Here is a 12,808-nt window from a genome sequence, read left to right as displayed (position 1 = left end):
TTTTTCAAGCTATGAACATATTAAAAGCCAAGAAAGGCACGAGTTCCCGTCCTATTTTTAACCTCTGTTACACACACAACCCATTCTTTAAGGTGGCGTTACGAATTCATTTCTTTTCTACTGAATCACTGACGCGTGTATCATAATCTACATATTGTTGAACTCAAAACAACTCCACCGTACTTCAAACACCAGGTTAAAGTTTTTGTAACAGCTGTCTTTCTCCTTTATGCAGTTCCACATGCCTCGTGTTTATACATGTAGGCAAATGTTTACATAGATTCATTTTGTCATTTTTGTCCAGTTCTCTGTTATCGCCAAGAAATACATATCATTGCACCTCCTTGAAGATATGTTATGTTGAAACAAACTAGACCGAACCGGGCTTAAGTCGCACGGAAAGGGATATGCAGCCTGATATGAAAGGTTACGAGCTCAGTACAGTCAATGTCGCTTAGAACAAATATTGGACGTAACAGTAAACCGCGGCGGCTTCGTCAGCTTTTGCATGCTTTCTATGATAAAGTAAATCGCTTATGATAACACTGCTATAGAGCATGTTCGCTTATAATCATTACATCTGGTCACCCAGAGTGACCCTTTAAAAAGAAAAACATAGAAATGCTACAATCACTCTAGTTAAACCACGCTCACAATGAGAAAGCGCAAACACGAGCAGCTGGCGGAGCAAACTGATGAACCAACTTGCTGCTGTGAAAGCGAAAACTCATTAGTCAACCAAGGTTACGAACGTCGCATGTGCCGGGGACGTTTAAAAGTCGCTGCGACGCGGGATTGGGGAGGGGGAGGGGGGATAAGCTAGCGTAGAGAAAAAGAGAGAGAGAGAGAGAGCGTCACATTACATCGGTCCCGCAAGCTTCTGGAAAACGGGCTTCGGTCGGAATGCTGGTTCCGCGAACCTTCTTCTGGCGTAATGAAGATAGCCGCATGTGAGACTTCGAGAATTCTTCCATTTCGACGATGCGGATTCGAAAAATGAAGATTTCTCCAACAAGACACTCATTTAAGCCGTCAGCTGTGCTGAAACCGACGCTAATCCAGCACCTGGTGACAGCTAGCCTCTCCCCCCATAATCCGTTGTCATATGCCGCTTGGACGCAGGGACCACACCATCGTTCACTTCTCGATTTCATTACATCAGCCAACCTTTTTTTCATTTATTTGGTTATACCCTTCATTCTTCATAACATATCCTTTCATGAGCAATAAAGTTCGAAAGAAAAAAGATCTATGAGAAATAGGCCTTTCAAATACTGGACACCTTCCGGGACTTCGTTTTTGTTAGAGGTCACCCTTCAGAGTGCTTGCAGTGACTCGGACCCTTGCAGATAGCCGAGAACAAGATATCCTATTAAGAAGTGAACGATAATGGCTGATAGGGATTTTTTTATAATATTGTAAGCTAAGCTCTTTCCCGCCATTAAATTCTCTATAGGTCGTCATTCTTGAGATAACCCGGTTATGGCCATGATATTTCCATGCCACCACAATATCATTATAGTGGGTTTGACTGTATTTTTGTGGCATCAAATCTCAAACCTTATGCAAGGGAGCTGAATTACGTCCTTCTGCATGTGCAGATTCCGTGCGATCTCTAAAGCAGTGGGCGGCATTTACACTGCTATTCAAAGGTGACTAAAATATCTGCTATATCTGTGCAGCCGGAAAGCGCCCTCATCTGATGTCTGGATGCAGAGTCTTTTCAAGAAAACTTATGGCGATTTCAACTGGTCGCTCTGGAGCACGTTTTCTTGCCCCGGGATGACAATTTCGCATTCCACTGGTCGACCGGGATAGGTTGCGTGTACAGTTAAAACTCGATTTAACGAAGTTGAGGGGAGCCGTGAATTATTTCGTTAAATCGAGAACTTCGTTAAATTGAATGAGGCATTTCTTGGGCACATAATTCAGTACATTCGATTACTGTAAAACCTCGTTAAAACGTACCCGCTTAAACAGTACTTTAGTTTTAAAAGTGTTAAAGTCAAGTCCGCGACTGAGCACCCATTGAACATAATGCATTTTGCATCCGCATAAACCGTACCAGCTTATCGCGGTCGTATCGGTTAGCACGTACCATTTTCACTTTTCGTCGCACTTGCGCGTGACGAATTCACGCCGGTAGCACCGACCCAAAGGACGGTTCGGCTAGCGGCGCAACAATCTTCCCTAAATACCGCCGACGGGACGGCAAGCCACACAGCTAATGACAAATTGGCGCCAAAGTTGGTAATCATACAACTAGCGCAATCTTTGGGGGTCCGTATGGTCATCGTCATGACCCCCCGCGCTACTTTCGAGTGGGTAGCGCCAACACCACGACCGGCGCCGCTAGCGCGTACGAAAAGAAACAACAAAAATTCTTACTCGACAAGAAAGGCCAGAGGGGACTACAAATTTATTTTCTGCCAAAGTCGGTGAACTTTATAAATTTTGGGGTGCTGTCTACAAAATAGACCAAAAATTAACACTTTTTCACCCTTATTTCTCGAAAAAAAGTTCGTTAAATCGGGACATCACGGAATCGGTTTCGTTATTTCGGGTTAGTCAAAGCATTGAACCCTATGGGCGTCTGAGGGGGAATTAGGATACCTTCGTTAAATCGAGATTTTCGTTAAATCGGGTTTCGTTAAATCGAGTTTTGACTGTATTCCGCTGGTCGTCTGCAGCAACTTGAGGCAAGGTTGGACGCTCTAGCTTGATCCGCCGACCAAAGTCGGATCTCGCCGGAAGTTCTAGCCGGTGATGTCGTCACTTTTGGAATTTTCTGGTTGTTTTTAGCGGTTTTAGAGACAAAGGCAGAGCATACTGGGTATCACCTTTTTTTTTTCCTTTTTTTATTTTTTTTTTTTTTGCTAATGTATCGAAATGCGTCTATTTAAAAACGTCTACAGCGTTAAAATTATGCGAAAGCAAGTTGCAGAGGGCCGCACTCCTACATATTTATCAACCGCAACAATTTCACTGCTGGGATGCGACTTCAACTCGCGTAAATGGCTCAGCATTGCTTCCGCCGGGCACTCGGCACGTTCCGCTGGTCGACCAAGGGTGATACGCTCTGTAGCGGTTTAGGTCGCTATATTCGGGTTCTGGTGCCCAGCTGTAATCGACCAGTGGAAATCGCCATTAGTATTCTGTAGTTTTTTCTTTCCATGCCGAAATAAATGTTTGTTGTCCAAAAGCGAAAAAGAGGAGAGAAAAAAAATGACAGACAATTCGCATAGTTAATCAAATGCGAAGTAGGTACAGAGCGGTGATGACGTCGTAGTGCCATACAGCCTGGCTTCATCCATAGCGACGCTAATCAACAACGTAGCGCAGCCCCGTGTTGAACTCTCTTCACACCATCTTCAGTGTTATCACCGAGCGGACCGGTGAGCGGTTCGGAGCCGAGGTCGAGAGAGTACCGCGCGTACACGTCTGCTGTCTGTGAAGGCCGAGGAGAGACACGCTAGGGAAGAGAGTCCGAATTTGAGGGCGTGCGAGCGACACACGGCTACTCAGTCAGGAGTAACATGCGCTTGCGCACCATTGCCCGGTGACGGCAGCGACGGCCGCAACTTTATTACGCGCCACTTTCTCAATAGATGCGGCAGTGAAGCTGCTCTGCCTTCTCATTGACTAAGACGCGCGACGCGAAGCAGCACCACCTGGGCTCATGACGTCGCAACCGTCTCCTTCGCGTCTCAGTAAACCTCAAGAAGAGAGAGGTTCGGCGTCGGACAGCCTCCAGCGAAATCTATGATTGCGGCCAGAAGGGATGCGTATTAAAGAAGTACGTATATACATGTGAACTGCGGCTCGATTGACTTTCAATTAACGGCTCGTTGCGAGAGCCTTTTCTTACAGCTTGTGCTCATCAATGCAAGACTGAAAGGTTGTCTTACTAAAACGTCTGTGATCAGAATTACGTTTTCCTAACCAGTCTTTATCATTGTACCTGCGCGTAAACAGAGGCATTGTAAAATTGCGGACACAATAGTGGACCGCGCTCCGCCTTCAAACTCTTCGCCGACGGGATGTAATGGAAATAACAGCGCTTGCTGCCTTCATGTGCGAGGGTAGACGTATTACATATATGCATCAAACATAGATTAATTTTCGCTGGACAGTGCGTCAGATTTTCACGACTGAGTTCGTCTCCATGCAGCTTTACATGTTGAGCAAGGTTTACACATAGCGGGTGTTTAAGCGAAGTTTCAAAAATTCTATAAAAAATTGTGTTTCGAATAGAATAACTATTGACAGAAAAAAAAAACTCAGCCGACTGGCACACCTTGCTGCAAAGTATCTTAATTATATATCCAATTAATTCACCTGTATTAATGAGTTTTATTAGACTTTTTGATTATCCCAGTTGGATGGTTAGTCCCAATGGGGAGTTAGGAGCCGTGAAAAAGATGATGCCGTATCAGGTTTCTAAAGGAAAACACCTTTACTAGAGCCCTGCAGCACGACAAAATCCAGCGCAAGAGACCCGCAGGAAGCTGGGTGTGGACGCAACGTCCATTGGTGACGCCTCCGATGAAAGGCGGGAGAAAGACCTGTGTAGATGGGAGCGAAGGCGCGTGAGATTACGAGAGAAATACACGCAGAGCCCTCCCCAAGCAAGAGGTGCGGAGTGCGGAGTGCGGAGAACAGGAAGGCGGCGCCGAAAGTCAGCGCGCGTCACCGGAATAACTCCTCGAACTCGTTTCATCGGCTCATCCAGTGGGAGTCGCCATGTAAAGTAAGGTGTGTATAAAGCGACGAGGGCAAATGTTGACAAAAATATAATAGGGCCTCAAAACACTGCTTAAGCATAAAATTAAAGTAGTTGACGCGAGATTCGTAGATTATGATCCGGCAAAAGGGAAAAGCATAAAATAGAGAAACATAAATAGTAAAGCATGAATAGGAAAAGCATCAACTCAATAGCCCATTATCTTGATGCAGCTTCTCGCAGTTCATCGCATCAGATCATCCGAGTTGTAAATTATCTCTTGACATGTGAAGCTAGTCTGTTTGCGTTGCATCTGCAAATAAGTACATGAAACAGAGGGAACCCAAGAAACGTTTCTGCTATGGAAGCTAATTTCCCCCGACCCACCTCACCATTCACGTGCTGACACCTGAATGACCTCTAAATAATACGAAACAGTTTTAACATTCCAGTATTAGGTTTCACTTTTTTCTGACAGGAGTAAAGCCTGACGGTCTCGCAAACTTGTTGTTGTTTTGTTGTGCCCTCAGATAATGCCACATACCCACGAGGGGGATTGGCCCCACGTGAAACCAGTAGGAAAGGTTGAGGTTTCCCACACACGACTTCGTTGTCTTCCTCACCTAAATTTTTACCTTTACAGGACTGGCCTTGCAACCTCTCCTTCGTGCCAATATTGTGCTGAGCCAGAAAGAACTGAACATTTTTTGCTCTTTTGTCGCCGATATATATCGCTCAGGAGGCTATTGTTAGAAATGTCATTACAAAAACTTAATTTGCGCTTGTCTAAACGTATTTTCTGTCTTATATGCTGGGATGTGCCGATGGGAATGTTTGCTCTGCAATACAAAATTTTCTTCTAGAATCAAAACGCTTTCCATCATAACTGGTGGTAATTCTTCGTCCATTATTTTCGATATTTTTTTGTTATTCCTAATCATATTTTCTTTTTTTTTTATTCTTACAAATTTAAAGCTCAGTAAGCCCCAGTACCATTTTCAGCCATCTCTGTCAGTGAACCTGATTTGCTCAAATTTCTAATCTCAGTTCTGTAGTATGGAATCTAAGAAACTGTAATCATCGCCTGGTCATGACTATAATCCCCCTTGCGGGTATGTGTCATTTTTATGAGGGCAACAGCAACAAGTAGCGAGAAATTGATGCGGTACAAGACGGGCACAGGACGAGCGCCCCATCTGCGTTGGCATCTGTCTCAGCGTCAACCTTGTGAACAAGAGAGAGGGAGAGAGAGTAGATGTTTTTATTTACGCCAGCGGATGAAGGAGCTCCGGCCCTCCGTCGCTTGGGATGGATGGCCGGCCCCGCTTCAGACGCAGGCCGGCAGACGTTGTTGGCCGGCGGCGTCCCAGGCCAGCTGGATGGCGGCTAGCTGGAGCCCAGGGTCCGAGAACACAAGGCGTGCCTCTTCACGCGTGGTATAGTGGCAGGCGGTACGGCCAGATACCGAATGGTCGGCGAGCTGTGTGACGTCACTGGACCACACGAAATGGCCGAGTTGGCCGGAAACCTTTTCATGGCGGGCGGGACGAGAATAAACCCCCGGGATGTCGAGTCAGATACTCTATTCCTAGGCGCAGGCACGTTCTGGTGGTTTCGTTGAAGCGGAGCTTTATATACGTATATAACCTTACGCGCAGTTTTGTACCTTACGACAGTAATGAGCACTTGTGGGACGAAAATGGCACACCTTTATGGATTACCGACTAAACGAGTAGCGAAGTGCATGTACGCGAAATTCGATCCTTATGTGGAGCCGACTAGAGGCGCCATTAACGCCTCATATCCTTAAACACGGAGCTTAAGCAACCCTGATTTTTTTTTCTACCTCATCGCGCCAAAAGGCAGTGGCGACCGTAATCCTCAACAAAATAAAATGCAAACACATCTTAATGTGCTTGCGGTATTTGTACATAAATATCATACTCAAATAGCGCACCTAATTTTGAATTTTAAGCAGGCAATTGAGAGCACGATCCTGGGGAGCTTCGTAACTCTACAAAGCCAACGCAATTCTGAAATACGCCACTCTACCAGCACGCGTCACCCTCGTAAGAAGAAATGAAGAAGTAGAAGAAGATCTGAGACTCCCGTAACGCCTGCTGCTTTCTCCGTGCTGTTCATGGTTGGCCTTGGAGCCTTTCACTTCGCAGTCGCGACGCTCCCCTGGATTGCCTCCCTTGCTTACTCAGGTAATCTCCAACGCGCGTCGCAATTTCTGCTGTGTCCAGCCCTATATCAGGCTTCATTTCGAAGCTTGTAGTACAAGCAGTGCTTTGCATGGACCTTGCGCAGTCACTCTTTGTCACATGCTTAATTGACTGCAGCGGTAGATTGACACCTGATGCCAAGTTTGCTGATACCATTGCGTGCTTCAGTACAAGTATAAACCAGGGCCCGTATTCCGAGTTTGCGTCGTTATCGAAGTGTCGCTACCTCACGTGACCTCGAGTCATCTGATAGGTCGAAACGCCGGAATCGGGTGGTGCCACTACGGAACCGGAAGAGGTGGCAGCGTCATGTTCCGGCGTTTCCGCCATTCAGATGACTCGAGGTCGGGGAGATAGCGACACTTTCGATAACGACGCAAACTCGGAATACGGGCCCTGGTCTGTCTTTCCTGCGCATATTTAGGCCAGCAAGCGATTGGAACAGTGACTAGCTGGAAACAACAAAATGGCATTCATGACAAATTGCCAGCAGCAATCTTTTTTATTTTATTTTACGTCGGCATTGCTGTTCTCAGTCCCCTGCTGCGCGCCATGCAGTCTAATTCAGGCCATGGAAGTTGAGACCATCCATAAGTCCAATCTTCTGCTAAATATACGTATTTTGCTTAAACATTCACTCTAATAATTGCATTCTTTTATTTTTTAATAAAATAGAGGCAAAGGAGTACAAGCAGCATGAACTTCTGCTTTGCTCTTAGCTTTTTTCTTGCCCAACACCAATAGAATATCTGTTCCTGTACTTGATTTCATAAAGTTCACAGCTAGGTACTCCTGTTGTTTTATGAACCATTTTTGTAATTTTTCTTTAGTGCAGGTTATAGTTTTTGAACAACTCGATTAAGGCAGTGTATTACAGTAGACGTGGCTGAAAATTTAGAGGGGTGCTTTATATGCAATTGCTTTTTTTTTTTAATATAATTGCAAGATGAAAACAGAGGGAAACGACGTTTAAAATAAACCAAAAGTTTACAGCGCGTCCATGTTCATACCACAGCACGTGTCCTCAACGACTTTGTGCTCCACTACGAACCGCTCACGTACCAGCCCATCCGCGAGGTTGGCAGACGCTGGAAGCGCTCCACTGCGCATCACCGATCGATGCGCAACGTCCAACTGGCATTCAGAGCCCACAACAGGTGAGAGTGGACTAGCCAGTTTGAAGTAAAATTGATGAACTATGCACCACTGTAAAAGGAAAGCGTAGAGATTAGACCCATTGCAAGACGTATAACAATCGCTGCCCAGCCTTTGGCTCTAATGGCCTGAGTTCCTGCCGCGCCCCTACCCTCCCCTTGTTAAGCATTGCATTGCTTATGAATTCAAGAAAACTTTTCAAAATTGATATCTCCTTAACGGGCATACTCAGATTGCAGGCTAGAAAATTCCACCCTCTTTGCTTTAACTTTATTGACATCTTTTTTTTTTTTCTTACTTTTGACCTTATACTGTGTTCAGGGTTCTCTTGACTAATTTCTGCAAGAGTTGATTGTGTACGGAAATTAGCTTAACATAACCCTTTAAAACGCAGTTGTATGCAAATTAGGTGTACTAATACACACATAGTTTGCGGCTATGTCGGCGTTTGTGTAGAAACGGAAGGTGTCCATCTTAAAAGCAGATTTTCACTTTCGGTTCGTATGCCCGACCTAATATTACTGCCAAGATTCTCACCAGGGGCTATGGAGATAAAGACTAAATATTTCAGCACGGTGTGCTCCAGTCAAAACGAAATAAGTTACATATGTGTACACAATGACCGAGGTTATTCCCACTAATCTAACGACTTTAAAACAACTTATATGTACCATTTGCGTTCTACGCCAAATTGTGGGCGGTTTTCTCCTAAGCTGCCTAAGCTGCTACAATTGGAACAGGAAGATTCCCTTATCATCTTGTCTATTCTCGTAATGTCGCCACCATCCTAGCAGTTATTTTTATCCTGGGGCAACTGCATTGCGAGCACTTTGAACGCATATTTACAAGTATGAAATTTTTTAGTGACACTGTTGTGGCGCAATGAAAATTTTAATCTTACAATGTCTTATTGTTCTGTCAAAGCATTGTGTCACAGAACTTTGAAAATGATGTGTTTCTAATTGCACTCGCTTCCCGCACCACCAAAGCGTCCCAACGTTCCACCCGGTTATCATGTTTATATGTCTTGATTATTGCGATCAATTCATTCATCAAGGCCGCAGAGCCCTTTATTACTGGTGCTTGTTTTGGAGAGATTGAATAGATAATTCCTAATTGGGCATTCGCTTTTCGGCAGGATCCTAGTTGCTTTTTAGCACTGGAAGTAAATTAGCTTGACCTACTTTGAAAATCCAGCAAACCATGTTGCAAGCTCCTATGATAGACAGCCCTCTCTCTCAAATCATCTGCCTCTGAAGACCTCGCGGCCTTTCATCTAGATTGGTTGATGTCCTTCCCTTTGTTGCTAATGCGAATAAAGGCACGCAGGAGATAACGGACGTCAGCATGTGTTTCGTGTTACCTTTCAGAGACTTCAGGCTGCACCTTCAGCAAGACCGGTCCGCTTTCGCCGACGACTTCATCCTCCAGATGCAAAGAACTCCTGTTCGGCCCAGCCTCAAGCATCTCTATTCTGGTCATGTGACGGGTAAGTTCTATATAGATCCATCGCCGCTTCAAGTTATAACGGTGACCCAGGTGGAAGATATCAACTAAACCAATAGGTAATTTATTTAATCTTGTACCAGAGTCGCAGGGACAAACCTACTGCCTCAGCGAAGATCCAGCACCATGTTTTACACCTATGTGTGTGTGTGTGTGTGTGTGTGTGTGTGTGTGTGTGTGTGTGTGTGTGTGTGTGTGTGTGTGTGTGTGTGTGTGTGTGTGCGTGTGCGTGTGCGTGTGCGTGCGTGCGTGCGTGCGTGCGTGCGTGCGTGCGTGCGTGCGTGCGTGCGTGCGTGCGTGTGTGTGTGTGTGTGTGTGTGTGTGTGTGTGTGTGTGTGTGTGTGTGTGTGTGTGTGTGTGTCGCGCGCGCACGCGCGCTTCACTAAAGGGAACATTTTATTTGACTGGTTTCGACCGAAGGACCGATCGTTTTCAAAAGTGGTTGCTTTTCGCTGCTGCTTCTCCTTTTATAAGGGTTGAGTTAAGGAAATGATAAAAGAGGGTAAGTAAAAAAACTAAAACATATTTATCATTATGTGTTCGGTTACCACCTGCGGCGCGCAGTTTTTTCTTCCTATGATGATCACAGCACTAATTCACGTCAACAGGAAAAATAAATTAAAAAATAACTATCTCCTCTGTACGCTTGCCTTGGACTCGCCGACTGTTGACTACGTTTATTCGTAAAATATACCTATAACGATCACTGTTTCTGTGCAATGCAGAAAGTTCGATGCGTCATGGTCTTATCTGTGATCATATGGTGCAAACTGCTTTCACATTGATGATTTTATGATGCGAACGGGCAGCGGTTTACATATCTAGTTATTCGTTCATCATTCAGCTTCTGAGTTTGCAAAAATTTCATTCACATGTCAGTTTGGTTTATATGATTTAGCGTCCCATAGCTACCGAGGCTGTGGAAAACGCCGCAGCGGAAGGCTGCACATAATTTCCACCACCTGACGTCTTATAAGTAGCCATCCCTTTATGCAAAACAGATTCTTTCTTACGCTCATTTGTTCCCCGTACTTCCAAAGAATGGAACGATCTTTCTAATGAAATTATATCTATTACTGATACAAATAACTTTCGCAAAGCTTTAACCTGCATTGTATAAGTACTACTAGTTTTGTGTCTACTAATACAATTATTGCCGATTTCATAGCTAATATTGTATATATAGGATGTATTATTTATGTACCCGCTTTTTACAGTTTTTTTTTCTTGTATTTCTTTTTGCCCACTCCCCTCTGAAATGCGTGTACGGCCCTGAGGGTAAAGACAAATAAATAAATAAATAAATAAATAACATGGCAGTGTACACGGAGGAATTGCCTTGCGCCCTCATAAAAAATCGACCACCACGCATGAGTTCGAATCTGATTGTCCCTGCTCAGTGAGGTGAAGACGTAATAAGTTTATGTATTGCATGGGTACTCCAACTTTTCGGCTGCCGTGGCGGGGACCTCGGAGCAGTCGCCTCGAATAGGTGCTAAGAAAGAGAAGGGGCTGCTGTGTTTCTTCGGGCCGCCCCGACGTATGCAACAGTTCGCCGATGGTGCACACAACAACAAGGAGATGGCCGGCAGCTGGCATTGTACTTGTCGGCGACAACTCTACGCGGCTGCATTAGGGTTCTCGTTCTGCGGAAAACCCTTCGCCGGAGTTGCGAGCGAAAAATCATGGCGACGCCTTTGGTAGGTTGTAGTCGGCAGGTAACAAGGACGGGCATTCTGCGGTCCGCTACTACACACTAGACATGTTTGTTTTGTTAAATTAGTTGCTTATTTCTCTTTTGGGAAATTTTTAAAAATCCGCTTCCACGAAGCGATAGGAAAAGAGCACCCAATGATCCTTGAGTACACACTGTCGCGTCATACACTTAAAGCGATGTTTATGTGTCTTTCTTCGAAATTTTTCCAGCTTGAAATGGTTGCAATGAAAATTAAGGTAACACATGGTGTGCTGCAAATGTTACGAATTCGAAGCTTCTTATAGCAACGCTTCGGCACAGGCATAAATTACATTTGTATGTAATCTTGAGAAGTGGACTCAACGCTTTTTCCCAGGTGCACCTGGAAGCCGTGTCGTTGGGTCTATCATAGGCGGCGTGTTCAGCGGAAGCATCTCGCTGCCCCGCGACGGTGAAGAATTCTACGTGGAGCGCGCCGGCCGATTCTTCCCGGAATCGGTGCCCTTCCACTCGCTCATATACTCGGCACGCGACGTCAGCTTCGCCAGCGGACGCTGCGGGCTTTACGGGACGACTAAGGACGCCCTGGATCGAATACGGCGCAGCTACCGACGACCTCATGTCCAGGTGTGCGATCAAACTGTCGTTCCTATAATAACAATTGAAAGATTAGATTGCCAGTGATGATGACAAATTGGCGCTGGTGGCAAAAATAATTTATCCTTTATGACAATCCTCAGCAATTCTCAACTGCTCACGATGCTGTTCGGAATTGCAAGGCTACCCAAAACAGCAGAGAACATTTTGACATATTTGCTATGTACTTCATTTATATGCACTGTTACTGAGTGGTGTGCAAATGGTTATTTCGTGTTGCTCACGGTGCCTGCATGTGTAGCTAAGGTGCATGCAACAACTCATAGGTCTAAACGCAAATTTCGTATGCGTAACTGTTGATATTGCATAGAGTACACATGCTGGAAGTTGCGAACTTTGGTTTCGACTCTTCGTCTCAGTCTGTCCCAGTACTGAAATGATTTTGGTCTGTGGTTGAACCCCTAAAACGTTTGCCACTGCTAAGTAGAGAAATAAGCTTATTTTCTCGCTGCTAATAAGCAAGCTCGTTTCTTTTCTTTCACTTAATATTTTCCTGAGTGTTTAATCTTGCAGTAATGCGAAAGCTTCCAATCCAACAGACCAGATCGAATTGACCGAGATATCAAAGCTAATCAATAAGCGCAAGGTGGCCGATATAAGGAAGTATAACATGGAGAAAATTGAGCATGCTGTAAAGAACGGGGGAAGCCTTAAAGCGGTAAAGAAGAAATTGGGCATAGGCAAAAACCAGATGTATGCGATAAGGGACAAGGCTGGCAACGTCATCACTAATATGGACAAGATAGTGAAAGTAGCCGAGGAGTTCTATACAGATCTCTACAGTAGCCAAAGTAGTCAGGTCCGTAATGAGATTGGCGGTAGGGAAAAACAGACCGACGTCCC

At 45.0% G+C, this 12,808-nt stretch overlaps 1 protein-coding gene across 1 annotated transcript; it reads left to right on the top strand.

The window, feature by feature from the left end:
• Positions 1-6,191: 6,191 nt before the first annotated feature.
• Positions 6,192-11,992, top strand: LOC146185596 (disintegrin and metalloproteinase domain-containing protein 10-like). Its single transcript, XM_084607872.1, has 4 exons — positions 6,192-6,321; positions 7,967-8,108; positions 9,477-9,595; positions 11,685-11,992. Exons 1-4 carry the CDS (start codon positions 6,192-6,194, stop codon positions 11,990-11,992), a joined length of 699 nt encoding a protein of 232 aa, XP_084463998.1.
• Positions 11,993-12,808: the final 816 nt, after the last annotated feature.

The sequence above is a fragment of the Amblyomma maculatum genome, chromosome 6, assembly GCF_055883805.1.
Source record: "Amblyomma maculatum isolate TAMU_Amacu chromosome 6, ASM5588380v1, whole genome shotgun sequence".
Lineage (NCBI taxonomy): Eukaryota > Metazoa > Arthropoda > Arachnida > Ixodida > Ixodidae > Amblyomma > Amblyomma maculatum.
The sequence above is the reverse complement of the archived record's forward strand: the minus strand, read 5'-3'. Positions and strand labels throughout refer to the sequence as shown.

Excerpts from the sequence above, each read along its gene's own strand:
- LOC146185596 (XM_084607872.1), top strand. The coding sequence starts at position 6,192 with ATGGTCGGCGAGCTGTGTGACGTCACTGGACCACACGAAATGGCCGAG. Across the intron at positions 6,322-7,966 it reads TACTCTATTCCTAGGCGCAG|CACGTGTCCTCAACGACTTT; the intron begins GCACGTTCTGGT and ends TTCATACCACAG. Across the intron at positions 9,596-11,684 it reads CTATTCTGGTCATGTGACGG|GTGCACCTGGAAGCCGTGTC; the intron begins GTAAGTTCTATA and ends GCTTTTTCCCAG.